General features: G+C 44.6%; 1 protein-coding gene across 3 annotated transcripts in view; it reads left to right on the top strand.

Annotated features, from left to right (window-relative positions):
- Positions 1–22,107, top strand: part of LOC119954950 (UPF0606 protein KIAA1549-like) — a 323,510-nt gene that overhangs the window by 171,945 nt on the left and 129,458 nt on the right. For all 3 annotated transcript variants that reach the window (XM_038780692.1, XM_038780693.1, XM_038780694.1), the window contains exons 4-5: positions 11,651–11,828; positions 21,837–21,967. In XM_038780692.1, the coding sequence (XP_038636620.1) occupies positions 11,651–11,828; positions 21,837–21,967 (309 nt within the window). The remainder of the gene's footprint in view (positions 1–11,650; positions 11,829–21,836; positions 21,968–22,107) is intronic.

The following is a 22,107-nucleotide window of genomic DNA, read 5'->3' as shown; positions in this document are numbered from 1 at the left end:
GAGGTGACCAGAACTGCACACAATACTCCAAATGTGGTCTCACCAGGGTCATGTACAGTTGCAGCATAACCCCGTAGCTCTTAAACTCAAGCCCACTGTTAATAAACGCTAACACACTATAAGCCTTCTTCACGGCTCTATCCACTTGAGTGGCAACCTTCAGAGATCTGTGGACATGGACCCCAAGGTCTCTCTGTTCCTCAGAATCCTGCCGTTCTGTAATCCGCATTAAAAAAAATTCTACCAAAATGAATCACCTCGCACTTATCAGGGTCAAACTCCATCTGCCATTTTTTGGCCCAGCTCTGCATCCTATCAATGTCTCTTTGCAGCCTACAACCGCCCTCCACCTCATCCACTACTCCACCAATCTTGATGTCATCAGCAAATTTACTGACCCACCCCTCAGCCCCCTCCTCCAAGTAATTGATAAAAATCACAAATAGCAGAGGACCCAGCACTGATCCCTGTGGTACACCGCTGGTAACTGGTCTCCAGTCTGCAAATTTTCCATCCACCACCACCCTCTGTCTTCTATGTGATAGGCAGTTACTTATCCAATTGGCCAAATTTCCCTCTGTCCCACACCTCTTACTTTCTTCATGAGCCGACCATGGAGAACCTTACCAAAAGCCTTGCTAAAATCCATGTATACGACATCAACTGCTCTATCTTCATCTACACATTTAGTTACCTCCTCAAAAAATTCAATCAAATTTGTGAGGCAAGACTTACCCTTCACAAATCCGTGTTGACTATCCCGGATTAAGCTGCATCTTTCCAAATGGTCATAAATCCTATCCTTCAGGACCTTTTCCATTAACTTACCGACCACCGAAGTAAGACTAACTGGCCTATAATTACTAGGGTCATTCCTCTTCCCTTTCTTGAACAGAGGAACAACATTCGCCACTCTCCAGTCTTCTTGCACTATCCCCGTGGATAGTGAGGACCCAAAGATCAAAGCCAAAGGCTCTGCAATCTCATCCCTTGCCTCCCAAAGAATCCTTGGATATATCCCATCTGGCCAAGGGGACTTGTCGACCCTCCGGTTTTTCAAAATTGCTAATACATCCTTCCTCAGAACATCTACCTCCTCCAACCCACCCGCCTGTATCACACTCTCATCCTCAAAAACATGGCCCCTCTCCTTGGTGAACACTGAAGAAAAGTATTCATTCAATGCCTCTCCTATTTCTTCTGACTCCATGCACAAGTTCCCATTGCTGTCCTTGACCGGCCCTACCCTAACCCTGGTCATTCTTTTATTTCTCACATAAGAGTAAAAAGCCTTGGGGTTTTCCGTGATCCGACCTGCCAAGGACTTCTCATGCCCCCTCCTAGCTCTCCTAAGCCCATTTTTTAGCTCATTCCTTGCTACCTTGTAACCCTTAAGCGACCCAACTGAACCTTGTTTTCTCATCCTTACATACTCTTCTTTTTTCCTCAGACAAGACATTCAACCTCTTTTGTGAACCATGGCTCCCTCACACGCCCAGTTCCTCCCTGCCTGACAGGGACATACCTATCAAGGACACGCAGTATTTGTACCTTGAACAAGCTCCACTTTTCATTTGTGCCTTTCCCTGACAGTTTCTGGTCCCATCTTATGCTCCCTAATTCTTGCCTAATCGCATCATAATTACCCCTCCTCCAATTATAAACCTTGCCCTGCCGGATGGCCCTATCCCCCTCAATTGCAATAGTGAAAGATATCGAATTGTGGTCACTATCTCCAAATGCTCTCCCACAAACAAATCTAACACTTGGCCCGGTTCATTACCCAGCACCAAATCCAACGTGCCCCCCCCCCCCCCCCCCCCCCCCCCTTTTGTCGGCCTATCCACATATTGTGCCAGGAAACCCTCCTGCACACACTGTACAAAAACTGCCCCACCTGAACTGTTCGACCTATAGAGGTTCCAATCAATATTTGGAAAGTTAAAGTCACCCATGACAACTACCCTGAGACCTCCATACCTATCCATAATCTGCTTTGCAATTTCTTCCTCCACATCTCTATTACTATTTGGGGGCCTATAGAAAACTCCTAACAATGTGACCGCTCCTTTCCTATTTCTAACTTCGGCCCATATTACCTCATTTACCTTAATTCCCTGCAGCACTGAAGACTCAGGAAGTATTGTTTTCAATTTAGTGTACCCAATTCATATTTTCCAATTAAGGGCCAATTTTCGCATGGCAAATTCACCTATCCTGCACATCTTTGGGTTGTGAGGGCAAACTCATAGAAACTCAGGGAGAATATGAAAATGAAATGAAAATCGCTTATTGTCACCAGTAGGCTTCAAATGAAGTTACTGTGAAAAGCCCCTAGTCGCCTGTTCGGGGAGGCTGGTACGGGACAAACTCCACACAGACAGTGACCCAGAGCCGGGATCGAACCAGAGACCGTGGCACCGTGAGACAGTGGCACCGTGAGACAGCAGTGCTAACCATTGTGCCACTGTGCTGCCCTGGAATTATGTATTTTATTTGGACAATTGCAAATTCCTACTCCATTATTTCAGGGCAAGAAAGGAGGGACAAGCCAAGTAACTATAATTGGTCCGTAACATCAGTTATGGGATGGTTACCAGAATCCATAATCAGGGATGGAGTGGCTAAGCATAAGTGTGCTGATCAGATATTCAGCTTTAATTATGAAGGATTGATCATATCTGACTTTGTTCAAAGTTTTGAGGAGTATGATGCAGAGAGACGTGTCTGTGGGTGATGTCTGTATCAATTTCCAGAAGGCGTATGATTAAGATCCTCAAGTTACCAAAAGTGTAAGGGGACAAAGTTGAGGGTAACCTTGTGACATGAGTCAGAATTCGTTGGAAGGTCAGAGTAGGAGGAAGAAAAAGTAAATGTATTGAGACTGGCAGCGTGAGATATTGTTGTTCTTTGGGAACAATAATACTGTGGCCTCAGCCTTTCCCTACATATATTAGTAACCTGGGTGAAGGAGCAGAGTGTTGTAAGCAGTTTGTGAATGACACCAGGTTATAAAGTATCTTGGGTTGTGGGGACAAGAACAGGAAGTTGGGCATAGACGGACTAAATGAGTGTGCAAAACTATGGCAGGTGATGTTCAGGTTTGGAAAATAAAGGTCCATCACTTTTAATCCAAGAAAGCTAAATCAAAATATCTTGTCAATGGGGAGAGATCAGTAACTTTGCTGGAGCAAAAGGATTTGAGTATCCATTGATACAAATCTCTGAATGCTTTAATTACCTGTTCACTAGCTACTAAACATGGCCTTTGATCCAAGGGAGCTGGAATACAAAAGGCTCAAGGGGCTAAGTGAGGTCTTCACCTGTTCCTATGAGTATTGCCATTATAACTTGAGACAAAGACCTATATTCTAAGTGGTGACAGACATTTCCAGTTCTCCAGCCGCTTGGGCAGATGAGTCCACCATGGAAACCAGGGAGGTCCAACTTACTCTGAGATTGACTTTCGGAATATCTTTATCTGAGTTTGGGAATTCCTCTGGTGCAGGTTCCTGTGCCGTACTGACTGCAGAATACTGCCTTTAGTATGTTGGGATCATCCACATGAACCATATGGCTGAACGAACACAGCTGAGCTCTTATTAGCATGCTATCTATATCAGGTATCATAGAATTTACAGTGCAGAAGGCGGCCAATTGGCCCATCGAGTCTGCACCAGCCCTTGAAAAGAGCACCGTACCCAAGCCCACATATCCCCGTAACTCAGTAACCCCACCTAACCTTTTTTTGGACGCTAAGGGCAATTTAGCGTGGCCAATCCACCTAACCTGTACATGTTTGGACGATGGGAGGAAACCGGAGCACCCGGAGGAAACCCACGCAGGCACGGGGAGAATGTGCAGCTACAAAGATGAAGACAGCATCACAGCTGGGAATCTTACCTGAGACCCTAGAGTTGTGAAGCAACTGTGCTAACCACTGTGCTACCTTGCCCCTCTTGGGTATGCAGCACCTTGTAAGAAATTCTGTTTGGCAATTTTATCCTGCCACTTGATGTTGCATATAGATCTTAAGTAGTGAAGCTGGAATGTGTCTATTTTCTTTATGTGGTTGGTTGTTCATGCCTCATAGCCATAGAGAAGTGGTGAGGACCGCTACTTGGTAGATTGTGACCTAATATTTGAGACACGCCCTGTTCTCTCCAAAGCTTGTGGGTGAGCCGTTCAATGCTGAGCTTGCTTTTGCTGTGTGATGGTCGATTTCATCATCCAATATGGGTTGTTGGAGAGGATATTTCCAAGACAGCAAAACCTCTGAACTGAGCTGAGGGATGTATTGTTGATTATGACTATTGGGTCTTGGAGTTTGAAATATTTGTGGCTATGAAATATTTCCACGTCGCCGTCTCCGATCCCTTGATTCAAACATGACGTCTTCTCAGCGTTGAGTTTCTTTCATGGGCCTTCATGTGACCGAACAGGCCAATTATTGATCCACAAGTCTTTGGGCACAAGGGACAAGGCATCCTATGCGAATACAGGATTTGCTTCCGTTTCTTTCCTTCTCAACTGCTGCTCTACTTGTCATTACGTTGTTTGGACTAAAAGTATGTTGCAATTTGATGGAAACGTCACCATTTTGAATGACTAATATAAGCCCAGTCATTAATTTTGATGCTCCTGCACGTCAAGGAGAGCTTCAGAGCGACTTTGAAGCATTTTCTTTGTCCTCTGGCCATTTAAGAATTGTGAAAACGGACCCTGGCGGGCTGGATGCCTTTGCTAAGTAATGCAAGATTGGTAATGGTGCCTCCAAACCATTTGAACTTTTCTCGTTGCAAAGTTCGAATAAGCAATATCTCATTGTTGGAAAAGACCTGCAGCTTAAACCAACTACAGCATGAAACCAATGCACAAGTACAGCTGGTCTCACACAAGCCTCTGAAAAGAACCAAATAATGAATGGTTACTAAGGAAACTACTTTACTGCACTGCTGCCACCTGGTGGCTGTTTTATGAGTGTATTTGACAAGGAAGTCAAAATGGAATTTAGCAATCGTGCACTGATTGTTCAAATGTTCACAGCCTTCTGTTGGACTCAATTTTTGAACCAATGTTAAATTAGGAAAGCAATTACATTTCTGTAGATGCCTTACAAGCTGATGACTTTATCCTCTCAATATTTTCCCATTCTATCTCCTGTTTGAAAGATCCACTGTTTTGCTCTCCTGCATGTAAATTGTTTTGAGAAGTTTTCCTTCATCAGGTGTACGACAGTCTCATGTCATCAACAATGACATTGGTCTTTGTCTCCACCGCTCTGAAAAAATATTCAATATTCCAGCAAGTCTTTGCTTAAATAAATGATTCCTCACCCCTCTCCTCTGTTCGTAACTTTATCGGTGAATCCCACTTCTTCCACTCATTCTCCAGAAAAAGAAATACTGTTTCCTTCTGCTACTTATTAAAGCCCTTTATCATTTTCAAAAGTTGCTGAATCTCCTCTCTGCCCCACTTGGAGACATCTTCGTTATCCTCATAGCAGATGTTTCCTATCCTGGTGCATCTATGCTGAAAGCAGTTGGTTGCCTTAATAACTTTTCTTTGACGGGGCTTGCAAAATTGTAGATCGTATGCGAACTGGTGAACTAATGTTTTTTTAAAATCAAGACTTCTTTATTATTTTGCTTTATGCATCCAATTATAAAAGCCAAATGCAATTTAAATTTTATGGCTTTACCTTGTGCTTCCAAGGAACTTTCTGCTCAAATCCCTAGATTTACTTGCTTATCCACATCCTACAGTATCTCTCTTTTAAAAATGAACAATTCATTTATTTTTTACAAAAAGTATTCTTGGGCAGTCCCTTGGGGTCGAGAATGATTTGTATCCACATTAAAATTGAGTTCCCAGGTGACTGAGAAGTCCAACAACAGACCTTGAGCCTCTATCACAGGTCGGGTGGACCAGTGTTTTTCAAACTTTTTTGCTCGGGACCCGTTGTTTCCAAACGGCCATCCTCCGGGACACAAGCCTTCGCCTGCTCCACCATTTTCTCTTACCCTTATTGTGACAGGTGAGCCTGCCTAGTCCTCATGATCTCACTCCATTCAGGTTCACAGGAGGAGAGGGCTATGTAGGTATCGGGTGCAGAGTTCAGCCGGTTTGTTTGTGCTGTCTTCATCTTTGTGAGGACGGAAAATCCAACTTCACACATGTAAGTCGTTGTGAAGGACAAAAGCAGCAAAATGCTTGTTTTACTCAGCACTGGATATTCTTCGAAGACACTACTCCAGAATACTGACTGCCTCATTGGCTTGTGCTGTGTTTTTAATATGCTGTCACAACTGAGGTGCAGAAGTTTACTTTCTTCTTTTGGAGTCAGCTGCAGTTAAGAATTGATTCAGGGGTCTCAAAAGGAATTTTTCACCCACCTCTTTTTTTTTTCTCAAAATCTGAACCTCTGGAAAGTCGCAACAAAATCTGTTGATCAGCACAGCCAGATGTGACTGAATAAGGCTTGCCAGTCTATTGACAGTTCCCTTACACTGTTTTCTTTGATGTGTGATAGCAGTGTGGGGAACATATAGTAATTTGGGCTTTGCACTTGCAATTGCTAAACTTTCAATGACTTTTGGAGATTTCTTCACCATGCCAAAAACAATCATCATCCTTCCCTTGCAATTTGAGGTTCAGTTCATTTAGAATTGAAAAGGTGTCTGCAAGGTAAGACACAGTGAGCACCAAGTTTCATCAGCAAACAAATCAGTCAGAAGGGGCAATTTCTCGAGGAGGAAAGTGTAGATTTGATACTTCAGTTCGTCAACTCAGGCCAGCACACGACCTCTTGACAACAATAAATGTATGTGATCAGCCCCTATATCAGAACACAAATTCTCAAAAAGTCTGGTATTGAGTGAGCTGTGTTTAATGTAATTCACAACTTTCACAATTCCTTTCAGCACCACTTCAAGATCGGATGGAATTCTTTTCGATGCCTGTGCTTCACGGTGAATAAAACAATGATTCCAAACGATGTCCTGACCAGCTGTCTTCTTAATCCTTCTTATAAGCGCTGATTTTCCCAGTCATGTTGACTGCTCTATCACTTGTGATCCCTCTGCAATGAACCCAGTTGAGCCTGCATTTTCCAACCCTATAACCTTTCAATGCTTCAAAAATCTCTGCGCCAGTCGTGTGTGTTGGTAATGTCAGGCAGCACAGCAAATCCTCAACAAATTCATTGTGCCAAACATATCTAATGTAAACTGGCACGGTTGGACAATCTGAAATGTCTGCACTTTCATCCAGTTGAGAGCTCCTGTGCTGACTTTAAACAAGAAATAAGCTGAACTAAATTCTCAACAATATCATAAATTCAGCGAGCCACTGTGTTATCATTAACTGGGATGCAATTTACTTTTTCAAGTAACAACTCTTGGACTGTACCAGCTATGTCTATTGCTGCAGGGAGAACTGATCTCTCTGTTGCAGTGTGGGACATTTTCTCTTTAGCTACATGGTAAGCTACCATGAAATAAACTAATTATACTTTGTCGTTCAATGTAACATTTCTGCTGAGAATATCAGCTGACGGTTCAAGTTCTCGCTGTGTCCTTTGAAAAAATTCAAGAGGCTTGTCCTTGAACTCGCCATGCTTAATTTTCAAATGCCTTTGAAGTTTTGAGGGTTCAAAACTTTCATTTTCCAGTGCTTTCCTGCATAAAATTCACATAGGCTTAGCATCCTGATTTGCATTGACACAATTGATAAATCCATACCTTAAAAAGTAATCATTATGCTGCTTTGTTCCTAATTTCAGCTTCTTTAATGGGCTGTTCACCAGAGGCCCTGGAGCTCACACCACCATTGCTTTGTCCTGCTGTGGATTCTCCTGAGCCATTCTCTCCAGCAGGTTTAGCTGTGAGAGCCTGGCCTGTTTGTGTCTCTCGCCCTCCCTTATTGCATAATGATCCATTTAAAATTCTTCAGTCCTGTTGCTTGCTGCTAACAAAATAGAGGAATTGTTCCCGCGCCCAGAGCACGTGACGCAAGTGTTCAGGGTGTATGACCTGCTCTCTCCAGGCAGGAAGACTACATCGATGAAAATTTTTTTTTTTTTAAATCTCCTGGATCAGTGAGCTGACGGCAGGAGGATGGCCGTCATTCTGAAAGCCGGTCACGGCCGTCATTTTTAAAAGCCGGCTGCGGCCGTTGGGCAGTAATTCCCACAATCAGGAACGCCACAATCCATGGCCCAGTGACCCGTCCGACAACTGCGTGGCCCACCCGTGGGCTGCGATCCTGACTTTGAAAATGACTGGGGTAGTCTGTGGTTGAGGAAGCAGGTGGGTGAGATGCCAGTGTTACCACGTGCTCCTTTCACAGTCAGACTTGATTTCAGCTTGCTCATGGCGATGAAACTACTTTTCTCTATTTCGAGTGGTCTTGGCCCAGGGATTCCCAGGTTTTGGTCAGAATGTTGCCCTTTTTCAAGGAGGCTTTGACGTTGTTCTTGAAGTGTTTCCTCTGCCCACCTGGGGCTTGATTGCTGTGTTGAAGCTCCGAGTAGAGAGCTTGTTTCAGGAGTCTCATTTCATTTCTCATTTGGCCCACCCAGCAGAGCTGATCGAATGTGGTCAATGCTTCGATGCTGGGATGTTGGCCTGAGTGAGAAGACTGACATTGGTGCTCCAACCTGCCATGGATTTCAGGATCTTACAGAGGCAGTGCTGGTGGTACTTTTCTAGGGTTTTGAGGTGTCTGCTGTACATAGTCCAACTCAACTCCCTGAGCCATATAGGAAGGTGGATAACACTACTGCCATGTAAACCATGAGCTTGGTGCCACATCTGAAGTCCTGGTCTTTAAACATTCTGTCCCTCAAGTGACCGAATAAAGCACTGGTGCACAAAGGCGGTGTGAAGTTCAACAGATTCTCGTTGGTTTTGTAGTTTAGCACTACTCCAGCAGGGAGCTTATTGATGGTGAGATGTAGCATTGCAGCAAGGCAGATCAAGAAGAGCATTGGTGCAATGACACAGCTTTGCTTGACCCCAGTCTGAATGTGTATTAGATCTGTGGTTGAACTATTGGTCAGCATGATGGCTTGCATGTCATCATGGAGCAGGCGGAGGATGGTGACAAAGTTTTTGGGACAGGTGAAACTGAGGAGGATGCTCCATAATCACTCGCGTTTGACAGTGTCAATGGCCTTTTTGAAGCCAAATAAATCCATGTACAAGGGTTCGTATTGTCCCCTGCATTTCCCGTAGTTGCTGCCCCATAGTGGGCGGAATCCACATTGGGACTCTGGGCCGAGCTCTTCAGCTGCAGGGAGTAGGCGATTAAGGAGGACTATTGTGATGACCTTCCCTGTGGCCAACAGGACATGACGTGATCTCCTGACATGATCTCTTCTTTCCAGATAAGGGTAATTGGCATGTACTCATACCAATAGTGTTTCTCTGTCATGTAGTATTCTTCAACAAGGATTCCACCTGCTCCAGATGTCACCTTGTTTTTTAGCTGACGGATGACCTTTTCTATCTCTTGCCGGTTTGGGATTGTGCTGAGATGGTGGCGGGTAGCATTTCTGGGAATATAGACGAGGAGACTCTTATTACTTCATGCTTCTCAACCCAAGTTGCAAGTTCTTCATGTCTGGCTGTTCAGCTAACCTATCTGTACTCCTAAAGTTTTGTATGGTCTTTTACATCATGAGCAAATTAATATTATTTGTGGGAGCTCCTTCACGTGGATTTCTGTAGTTCAGGAAGAAGAACGACTTCTGCCAAGGGGCTAGGAGTGGGCAATAAACATTGACTTTGCTAACAACCGTGTATTCAAAGAACAGATTAAAAAACATTTGAGATTGCACTCCATGTGTTCATGACCAAACCATTTATGTATACCAAGAACAAAAGTAAAACCTAGCATGGAACCTTGGAGTACATCATATCCACATTCAAGGAATACCCATTTAGTTCGCAGAATTTCAATAGCTGTTATTTGAAATAAAACTGGAGATATTCCCACCTGTTCTTCGAATCACATCTTGACAATATTCTTCCTCTAGTCAGCAGAATCATGTTATGGTTTATTGGCTCTAATTATGCTTAAAATGGTTGTGGTAGTAAAGTTGTGCTTGGAACTCTTTGGGATGTTTGAGTGGCATGATTCCAATTTCAGTTACAGAATCACAGAAAATACAGTCCACAAGAGGCCCTTCAGTCCATCGAGTCTGCACCGACACATGAAAAATACCTGACCTACCTACCTAATCCCATTTGCCAGCACTTGGCCCTTAGCCTTGAATGTTATGGCATGCCAAGTATTCATCGAGATACTTTTTAAAGGATGTGAGGCAATCCTCCTCCTAACATCCTCCCAGTCAGTGCATTCCAGACTGTCACCACCCTCTAGGTTAAAAGGTTTTTCCTCACATCCGCTCTAAACCCCCTGCCCCTCACTTTGAATTTGTGTTACCTTGTGACTGACCCTTCAACTAAGGGGAACAGCTCCCTATCCACCCTATCCATGCCCCTCCTCATGTTGTACACCTCGATCAGGTCTTCTCTCCTCCAACAAAACAACCCAAGTCTATCCAACCTCTCTTCATAACTTAAATGTTTCATCCAGGCAACGTCTTGTTGAATCTCGTCTGCACCCCATCCAGTGCAATCACATTCCTTCCATAATGTGGCAACCATAATTGCACACGGTACTCCAGCTGTGGCCTCTGCAATGTTTTATTCAATTCTAACATGACCTCCCTGCTCTTGTAATCTATGCCTCGATTGATAAAGGCAAAGTGTCCCATATATCTTTTTCACCACCCTATTAACCTGCCCTAGCACCTTCAGAGATCTATGGACAAACATGCTAAGGCCCCTTTGTTCCTCGGAACTCCCCAGTGTCATGCCATTCACTGAATACTTCCTTGTCAAATTAATCCTTCCAAAGTGTATCATCTCTCACTTTTCAGGGTTAAATTCCACATGCCACTTATCTGCTCATTTGACCATCCAGTAATATCTTCCTGCAATCCAAGACACTCGACCTCACTGTTAACCACCCGGCCAATCTTTGTGTCATCCACAAACTTAATGATCCTACCCCCCCATATAGTCATCTATGTTGTTTATATAAATGACGAATAATAGGGGACTGTGTGGTACGCCACTGGACACTGGCTTCCAGTCATTAAAGCTTGTCATCACCTTCTATCGCCGACAGCTAAGCCAATTTTGAATCCAAATTCGAAATTATCCTGTATCCCATGTGAAATCTTGTCAAAGGCTTGGTTGAAATCCATATAAATGACATCAACTGGTGACAGCTGGTCATTTCCTCAAAAATTTCAATCAAATTTGTTAGGCATGGCAGTGCTAATGTCTGTCTTGGTATATCCCATGATGGTTTTCTTCCCAGAAATGAATTCAATTATCTCTCAAATTGATGAGGATTATGCATTTAAAAGGTTGTCACTGTTTCTATGTGTCATTTTAGACTTACTCAGTGGTTGAATTTGTGCTGCGGCACAACATTCCACCAAAGTGTGTTTTTGACATTCAAAATCTATTACAGAAATGAAACTTTCAGAAATACATCATTATTAATTGTGGTATAGTTATTCTGTATTCCTTGTCGTTTTTGCACTTTGATTTCTTGCCTTGTCCAATTTCAGGTTCACCAAGCACATCAAGAGCTCAAGTTCATGGTGACCGCAGGCTCTGTTGTTTTCTCTGGACCAGCTGTGCTTAATTCTCTCATTCGAACCACACTTCTTAGTGGCAACTCCCCACTCATCCTTTCTCTCCAGCCAGCTCTGGCTGTGCCGGACCACCAGGCTCAGGTTCAAATTGGTAAGGATCTACAGTGTGTTTACTGATTCAGTGGCAAACTTACTGCTCAAATTATATATCTGATTCAAGGATTTTGGCATCTATATTCAGTTCAACAATCCCATCACTTTTAAGCTGTCAAATAATGACACACTATCGGAGCAGATTATGGAGCTTTCTTTAATGAACCATGTGGTGTGGTAATGAACCACATAGGCCAGAAGGTTTGAGGTTCTAACCTTTGTACAAGTATTGGCCTCAGCATTTCTGAACTAGGAAGAAAAATAAAGTAGACAGGATCTCACTCCTGATGGATATCTAAAATGGTGATTAAGTTACCTCTCATCAGAGGTAACCAATAACCAAACTAGTCAGCCTTGGCTCAGTGGTAGAATTCTTGCATGTGAATTAGAAAATTGTGGGTTCAAGCCCACATTATTTATATAATGGCTTTAACGTAGTAAGTCATACCAAGGGTCTTTTCAGGAGCATAAACAACAAAATCTGACACAAGTCACATGAGTAGATAGTACGAAAGCTGACCAGAGCATGGCCAAAGTGATAGGTTTGAAGGCATAACTTGGAGAAGAGAGAGGTGAACAGAGTTGGGGAGGGAATCCTGACATCTGCAGAGCCTAGAGCTTTGAGAACTGCAAGCATAGCCACTAGTGGTAACAATAAAAATCTGGGCATTCACTGGAGGCCAAAATAATAATAATAATCGCTTATTGTCTCAAGTAGGCTTCAATGAAGTTAGTATGAAAAGCCCCTAGTCGCCACATTCCAGGCACCTGTTCGGGGAGGCTGGTATGGGAATTGAACCCGCGCTGCTGGCATTGTTCTGCATTACAAGCCAGCTGTTTAGCCCACTGTGCCAAACCAGGGGGAATGTAGACATCTCAAACATTTTGGGGTCAGAAGAGGTAATAAAAACCGAAGGATTGGCCGTGGAGGGATTTTTAAAAAACGATGAGAAATTTAAAAATTGAGATATTTATCAGACTGGGAGTCAATGTAGGTTAACAAGCATTGGGATGATGGGGAAACATGATTGGTGAAAGTTGGCGGGTGGCATGGTGACAGTGGGGTAGCACTGCTCCCCCACAGTGCCAGGGACCCGGGATCAATTCCAACCTTGGGTGACTGGCTGTGTTGAGTTTGCACATTCTCCCCGTGTTTGCATGGGTTTTCTCTGGGTGCTCTGGTTTCCTCCCTCAGTTCAAAGATGAGCAGGTTAGGTGGATTGGCCATGCTAAATTGTCTCTCAGTATCCAACAGTTAGGTGGGTTATGGGGTGACAGAGATAGACTCGATGAGCTGAATGGCCTCCTTCTGCACTGTCGGGATTCTATGAAGATAAGGCAGTCGAGTTTTTGTATGACCTCGTATATGGAGAATGTAAAATAGAAGGACAGCAGAAAAACATTGGAATAGGCAATTCTAGGCACTTGAGTACAGTGCTGTCAGAGTGCCATATTTCAGATAAGATGTTAAACCTTGTGCTCTGTCTGCTCTCAGGTGAATGTAAAGATCCCATGGCAATATTCAAAGAGGAATCGTGTGGTGACTCCTGATGTCCTGACCAATAGTTATCCTGTCACATTTTTTTTAATATTTAGAAAACCCAATTATTTTTTTCCAATTAAGGGGCAATTTAGTGTGGCCAATTCACCTACCTTGCACATTGTTTTGTGTTGTGGGGCTGAGACCCTGCGCAGTCACAGGGAGAATGTGCAAACTCCACATGGACAGTGACCAAGGGCCAGGATCAAACCCAGGTTCTCGGCAGCGTGAGACAGCAGTGCTAGCCACTGTGCTGCTCATCCTTATTCACATTATTAAAATTGATTATCTGGTTAATAGCCTTATTGGGTTTTTGTGTGATCTTATTGTGGCACCGTGGTTAGCACTGCTGTCTCACAGCGGCAGGGACCTGGGTTCAATTCCAGCCTCGGGTAACTGTGGAAAGTGCACATTCTCTCCGTGTCTGCGTGGGTTTTCTCCGGGTGCTCCGATTTCCTCCCACAGTCCAATGATGTGCAAATTAGATGGATTGGCCATGTTAATTTTCCCCAATAGTGTCCAGGGATGTGTGGGTTAGGTAGGGTTACGGGTTCGAGGGATAAGACGGGAGCCTGGTTAGGGTGCTCTTCCAGAGGGTCAGTGCAGAATCGATGGGCCGAATGGCCTCCTTCTGTACTGTAGGAATCCTAGAATTTCCTACATTACCATAATGGCTGTAATGTCTACACCAGAAATACTCTGTTGCCTTTGAAAGCCATTATATTAATGCAAGTTCCTTCTCCTTTCCATTTGATGGTAGGAGTGAACTCTGTAGAGAAATCTGCCTGTGGTTACATAGCTTGCTGACACTGTCTTCTGTCACCTGTAAAGGATAATCATTCTGGCAAGAAGCTGAGGGACTCAAAGAGCCGCAGGTTCCATGCTCCCAGCACAATAGGGAAGGGGCATGGAGGACACTGCTCATTAACAGTTGGGTAAGACAATGTGCTACACTGAGGAACCACAAATGTGTCTGCATCAAAACGGGAAACTTATTAATACCCTGGATTGCTGTTCATTTTAGATGATCCTCCAGTCATCACTGCATGTTGCTGTCTGGAATTTATCCCATAGGAATGAAAAGTGATGCGTTCTGCCATTGTAAATATTTCAAAACTGCCTGGTATTGCTCTATTACCAAATTTGAAAAAAAGACTTGTATATTTATATTTTTCATGACCATGGGACAAAATGCTTTACAGCCAATGAAGTAATTATGATGTGTATTCACTGGAATGGGGAATTGATCCCAGACCTTCCAAGTGTGATGTACTTGTTTTTGAGCCGACAAATGGCATAGAGACTTGTTACCCCAGGCCTTTATAGATCTTCCACAGTCCAAAGAAAAGCCCACAGCTTGCAGGAAAATTAACAGTCTTGTGTGAATTGTTAATACTTAAGCACAGTTACTATACTACTTAAACACAAACACAGGGATTGTAAAACCCAGTTTCAGCTTACATATTTAAGGATGTGCTTAAAAAAGTTTTTGACTCAGCACGATAGCATAGTGGTTAGCACAATTGCTTCACAGCTCCAGGGTCCCAGGTGTGATTCCCGGCTTGGGTCACTGTCTGTGTGGAGTCAACACATTCTCCCCGTGTGTGTGTGGGTTTCCTCTGGGTGCTCCGGTTTCCTCCCACAGTCCAAAGATGTGCAGGTTAGGTGGATTGGCCATGCTAAATTGCCCTTAGTGTCCAAAATTGCCCTTAGTGCCGGGTGGGGTTACTGGGTTATGGGGGTAGGGTGGAGGTGTGGGCTAGGGTAGGGTGCTCTTTCCAAAGAGCCGGTGCAGACCTGATGGGCCGAATGGCCTCCTTCTGCACTGTAAATTCTATGATCAGAAGCATTTATTTCTCCCCCCCTCACCTCACGCATACGCACAAACCATACCTCACGCACATGCACACCACACGCACACCGTACACACACACTTACCACGCACACCGCGCGAGCACCGCACACCCCTCACACACCGTGCGCATACCACACACACTGCGCACACAGCACAGCACATGCAGACAGCACAGCGCATGCACACAAACAATACAGCCACGCATGCACGCACACAGCGCACGCACTCACAGCATACTGCGCACACTCTCACAGCACACTGCACACACAGCACACTGCACGCACGCACACTGCACACACACACACAGCACACTGCACGCACGCACACTGCACACTGCACGCACGCACACAGCACACTGCACGCACGCACACTGCACGCACGCACACTGCACGCACGCACACAGCACACTGCACGCACGCACACTGCACACTGCACGCAAGCACACAGCACACTGCACGCACACTGCACGCACGCACACAGTACACTGCACGCAAGCACACAGCACACTGCACGCACGCACACAGCACACTGTACGCACGCACACTGCACACACACTGCACGCACACAGCACACTGCACGCACGCACACAGCACACTGTACGCACGCACACTGCACGCACACTGCACGCACGCACACAGCACACTGTACGCACGCACACTGCACACACACTGCACGCACACAGCACACTGCACGCACGCAGCACACTGCACGCACGCACACTGCACGCACGCACACTGCACACTGCACGCACGCAAACTGCATACTGCACGCACGCACACTGCACACTGCACGCACGCACACTGCACGCACGCACACTGCACGCACGCACACAGCACACTGCACGCACGCACACAGCACACTGCACGCACGCACACAGCACACTGCACGCACGCACACAGCACACTGTACGCACGCACACTGCACACACACTGCACGCACGCACACTGCACGCACGCACACAGCACACTGTACGCACGCACACTGCACACACACTGCACGCACGCACACTGCACGCACGCACGCAGCACACTGCACGCACGCACACTGCACGCACACTGCACGCACGCACACAGCACACTGCACGCACACAGCACACTGCACGCACGCACACAGCACACTGCACGCATGCACACTGCACACCACGCACTCACACAGCACACTGCACGCACGCACACTGCACGCACGCACACTGCACGCACGCACACAGTACACTGCACGCACGCACACAGTACACTGCACGCACGCACGCACGCACACTGCACGCACGCACACTGCACGCACGCACACTGCACGCACGCACACTGCACGCACGCACACTGCACGCACGCACACTGCACGCACGCACACACACTGCATGCACGCACACTGCACGCACGCACACTGCACACTGTACGCACGCACACTGCACACACACTGCATGCACACAGCACACTGCACGCACGCACACAGCACACTGCACGCACGCACACTGCACGCACACTGCACGCACGCACACTGCACACTGTACGCACGCACACTGCACACACACTGCATGCACACAGCACACTGCACGCACACAGCACACTGCACGCACGCACACAGCACACTGCACGCACGCACACAGCACACTGCACACACGCACACAGCACACTGCACGCACGCACACTGCACGCACGCACACTGCACGCACACTGCACGCACGCACACTGCACGCACACTGCACGCACACAGCACACTGCACGCACGCACACAGCACACTGCACGCACGCACACAGCACACTGCACACACGCACACAGCACACTGCACGCACGCACACTGCACGCACGCACACTGCACGCACACTGCACGCACGCACGCACGCACACAGCACACTGCACGCACGCACACAGCACACTGCACGCACGCACACAGCACACTGCATGCACGCACACAGCACACTGCACGCACGCACACAGCACACTGCATGCACGCACACAGCACACTGCACGCACGCACACAGCACACTGCATGCACGCACACTGCATGCACGCACACAGCACACTGTACACACGCACACAGCACACTGCACGAACGCAAACAGCACACCGAACGCAGCACACTGCACGCACGCTCACAGCACACTGCACTTTTGCACACACAACCCACTGTGCACTCCCTGACCTGACTGTCAGTACCTACCCACGTACCACATTCACAATGGGCATTTAGAATTGTCCTACGGTAGCTAGTGCCATAAAAAGGGGACGTATCTTCTGCACTCATTCTCCTTCTGTGCTCAACGTGCTCTGCTGTATCAGAAGTCAGATGCTGTTAAATTAACCAATTTCTTTAATTCCATGAGAAAATACAATTTGCTATCCTAGCCTTAAATATGCTCAATGATGGAGCATCCACACCCTTCTGGGGTAGTGTTTTCAAAACTCAATGACCCTTGAAGTGAAGAAATGTTTCCTCCTATCAGTTCCAAATGATTGGCCCCCTATTCTGGGATTGTGCCCCCATATTTTTAGATTCCTCGATCGGGAAAGCAATCTTTCTGTCTACATTATCAAGCGCTTCCAGAATCTATTATGTTTCGGTACAATTCTCTCTCATTATAGGATAACCTTCTCATCTAATAACCAAACGAATGCACCATAGATGTATTGCCTCCAATTCTTTTTTCACTTTGATAGCCCTTTGGTTTCTGAAGCATTCCCAATCCTCAGAGTTACTACTGTTCTTTGAATCTACTTTTAATCTAAACTATTCTTAACCTCTTTAATAAATCATGGATGTATATTTTATAAAATAGTTGAATGATTACACCAAAGAAGGATGCCATTTGGCCCATCGTATCAGTGTTATCTCCCTTTATGAACCACAGCCCCACTCTCCTGCCTTTTCCCTGCTTCATGCAGCAGTAGAACTGATGTTAGGACTATAAACTACACCCCCGTCCCACTCTGTGCCCAGCGTTTTCTGATCCTTGCTGTTCCAAATCTCCACTTGCTGATCCTCCTTGTGACCTTCTGTGTCAATATGTATTCTCATTAATGTCCTTGCGTCATCCTTTTGCTGAAACCAAAAGTGCCAAACCTGACCGGGATTCTTATAATAATGCCATACCCAAAGTGACTTGGGCTGAACTCAATCAACTCTTTGTGCTGGATGCTGAAGATGGCGAATTTGAATGTTTTTACAATGTTATGATTTCTGGCTCAAACCTTTTCGTGGAATTATTTCATTAATAAAACATTACTTTGAATTATCAGTGTTGTCTTTTCACATTTCGAAATGGCAACCACCATTATTTTATACTTGGCGTATAAGTCAACCCCATTTTCAGAACAATTTTTCAAAGCTTCCAGAAGTTAACTTGCTGTGATCTAATGTTTTAAAAATAATTGTTTTCAACTTTTTCTGTCTCTTATCTCTCTCTCTGTCAAATCTACGTGTATTTAATTTTCTGTTTCTGATCTAAATCTAATTCCTACTTCTTGATTTAGATCGCATGTCTCAGTGTAGATTCTTGCTTGAAGTGTCTTGTTGTTTCTCATTCTGCTCCTCGATGCCTTGGAGGATCAAATGAGAACAAGTCTCAAAAGTGCCTAAAAACTTTGAACAGCTATCGTTGAGATAAATGGCAAGTGTTGTTCTTTTGTCACTGACTGCAAAATCTGGGTCAGTACTATCTGTGGCCTTCTCGCTCCCTTATCTACCTTCAAAAAACATTCAACTAGATTAATCAGACATGACACGATTAGTCAGTTAGACATAAAGTTATTTTGGTTGACCGTGATCAGCTCAGAAGTGTAATTATTATTAAATGTTTATTATTAATGCATTCTATGTGTATAATTGGTCTCGACAATCTTGTTGGCAAAATATTTTAAAAATTCTTGAACTCCATTTATCTATATAATGAATGCAAAATGGATAATCCACTGAGCGACACTTGAGGTAGATCCAATTTCATTCACTGGCAGTGGTGCAGCTTGTGATATGTTTGGTTCTGATCCTCCTTGGCAGGAAAAGTGTACTAATTGGCTTCCAGTGGAGCTTTGTTGAGTGTGAATATTTTGAGGTGTATCTCCTATTAACTAGTTTCAAGCAACAACCAAGTTGTCATTGTGTTGGTGCCAAATTGCCTTCTTTAGGCGAGAACCTGCTAAATTCTGCTGAAAATAATGAAAGTGAGTGTGATGCTGAAATATAAAACACTGAGAATGAATAGCCTGCAAGAGTAAACACTGATCTATTTTTGTTCTTCGGCAGGCCTTGAATGTGAAAGATTATCTCGAAGAGCCTTTTGTTGTTACTCATTCGCGCCTTTCTGTTCAGTATTCAGCAAGCTTCACACCTTGTTCCAACATTGATATTTTTTCATGAGGCACCAACTATGATTTTTCATGTGTGTTTATGCTTCAAGCTCCTGCTGCCGAACCTTTTTGTGCGTCTTGATATTATGTGTGTACTTGAAACTCTGATTTTTTTGTGTAGAGTGATGAGCAGTATTATGTTAGTGTGTTGCTAGGAACATGTGTGTCTCCCTATTCAGCCAAAATGTAATTGGAAGAAGTGCACTTCATTAATATGGACAGGTAATATGCCATTGGAATTTTTTGAAATATTTTTCCACGGGATGTGTGCATTGCTGGTTCGGCCAGCATTTATTGTGCATCCCTAATTGCCCATGAGAAACTGCTGCTGATGTCATACATGATACACAGTAATTTAATTGCAGTATTAATGTAAGCCTACTGTACTGATAAATATTATACAAATGATAAAGATTATAAAAATAAAGATTATTATTATTTGGAAGGAAGTTCCAGGATGTTGATCCAACGACAGTGCAGGAACAACAGTTACATTTCCCCGTCTGTAAGGTCTGTGGCCTGACAGGGAACTTGAAGATGGCGGTATTTTCATGCACCTGCTGCCCTTGTCCTTCTAGGTGGTAGAAGGCAGCGGTTTGGAAGGTCCTTTGAAGAATTCTTGAGAGGTTGCTTCAGTGCATTCTGTAGTTGGTACCAGCTGCTGACACTATGTCGTGGGTGGAAGGAGTGAATATTTAAGGTGTTGGACAGGGTGCCAATTATGTGGGCTGCTTTGTCCTGGGTGGTGTCGAGCTTCTTGAGTGTTGTACAAGTGCAGATTATTCCATCACACACCTGGCTTATGTCTTGGAATGGGGGGGGGTAGGAGGTGAGTGTATTTCCATGGCTGGTCCAGTTCATTTTCTCGTCTGTGGTCACCCCCAGGATTCTGATGGGGGGGGGTCAGCAACACTAATGCCATTGAATACCATGGGGAGATGATTAGATTCTCATGGAGATGGTCATCGTCTGGCACTTGAAAATATTTTTCTGACTATGAAGCAGCACAGAAGTAAAGAAACAATACAGCGCAATTTCAGGGTACAGAAGAGAGTTACTAGAATGGTACTAGGCATGAGAGACTTCAGATACTTCATTTATGTGGAGAGACTAGAGGGGCTGGTACACTGGTTCAAATCCCCCCCATGGTAGTTAGTGGAATTAAATACAGTTAATGAATATTTTTTTTAAATCTGAAAATGAACGTTATAACCGTGACCATGAAACTATCACCGACTGCTGTAAAAACTCATCTGGTTCACTAATGTTTGGAGGATAGAAATTTGCTGTCCTTTTGTGGTTTGGCATGCATGTGACTCCAGACCACAGCAATTTCATTGACTCTTAACCGCCCTCTATGAAAAATGAAAATTGTTTTATTGTCACAAGTAGGCTTCAATGAAGTTACTGTGAAAAGCCCCTAGTCGCCACATTCCGGCGCCTGTCCGGGGAGGCTGGTACGGGAAGCGACTCGTGAAGTGAGGTTTACCATCAAATGCTGGCCTTGCCAGCGATACCCACATCTCGAAGAATAAAAGAAACTGGATTGTGCTCCCAGAGTAGAGAAGATCAAGAGGAGATTTAGTTGAAATATTCAGCATTCTGAAGAATCTTGATAGAGCAAATAAGGTGAAAAGGTTCACCCAATGGCAGGAAAGCCAGTAACCAGAGGAGACCGATACAAGATAATTTGCAAATGAGTAGGGGAGATGAGAGGCTTTTTATTGTGCAATAATTTGTTATACTTTGGAATGCACAGCCTGGAAGGGCACCAGAAGTAAATTCAATAAGCAATGGGGATTTGATATATACTGAAAAAAGGATAACTTTGCAGGACTATGAGGAAATTCAGGGGAGGTGGCCTAAATGGATAGCTCTTTCAAAGTGTTGACATAGAAACATTGAATTGAATGACCTCATTTTGTGTTGTATGATTCTCATGCATTGTCTCCTGCCCAAAATTGCCTGCCTCCCAGTGGGTATATTTAAATGTTCATTATCAGTACAGATGTGTGAATTTATAACGTTGGTACAAAAATGTGGCAAGCGTTTGAATGAAAATGACTTGTTTTACCCTTGGCGATAGTTGTTCTATATCATCGAACAGCAGGCAGTATCACATAATATGATCGCAGAAAATTTGGGAAATTCATGAATCCTGTTTAGCAAAGTGCAATTTAATTCTTTCAGTTATTCTGACCTCATGACATGCTTATGATACATTCTGTGTGCTTCAAAAATTACATTGTCTGATGTCTCTCCCTCTTCAGTTCTTCAGTTTGTCCCTCGTTATGTTGATGTGAGATTTTGCAACTTCACTCAGAGAATTGAGAAAGGATTGACAATGGCCTTCGCAGAAGTGCACAGAAGGCGACAAGAAAGAGAAGGTTTTACTGTCCAGGTGAGAGAGACTTGACTTGTCTGGGAAAATAGTATTCTTCAGGTTCCTATCAAACATGAACAAATTAACTTCTCTTCTATTCATATGAACTTATTCTGCTCAAAAGTAATGAAATGAAATGAAAATTGCTTATTGTCACA

The sequence above is a fragment of the Scyliorhinus canicula genome, chromosome 20, assembly GCF_902713615.1.
Source record: "Scyliorhinus canicula chromosome 20, sScyCan1.1, whole genome shotgun sequence".
Classification (NCBI taxonomy): domain Eukaryota; kingdom Metazoa; phylum Chordata; class Chondrichthyes; order Carcharhiniformes; family Scyliorhinidae; genus Scyliorhinus; species Scyliorhinus canicula.
This window is presented reverse-complemented; position numbering and strand designations above follow the sequence as displayed.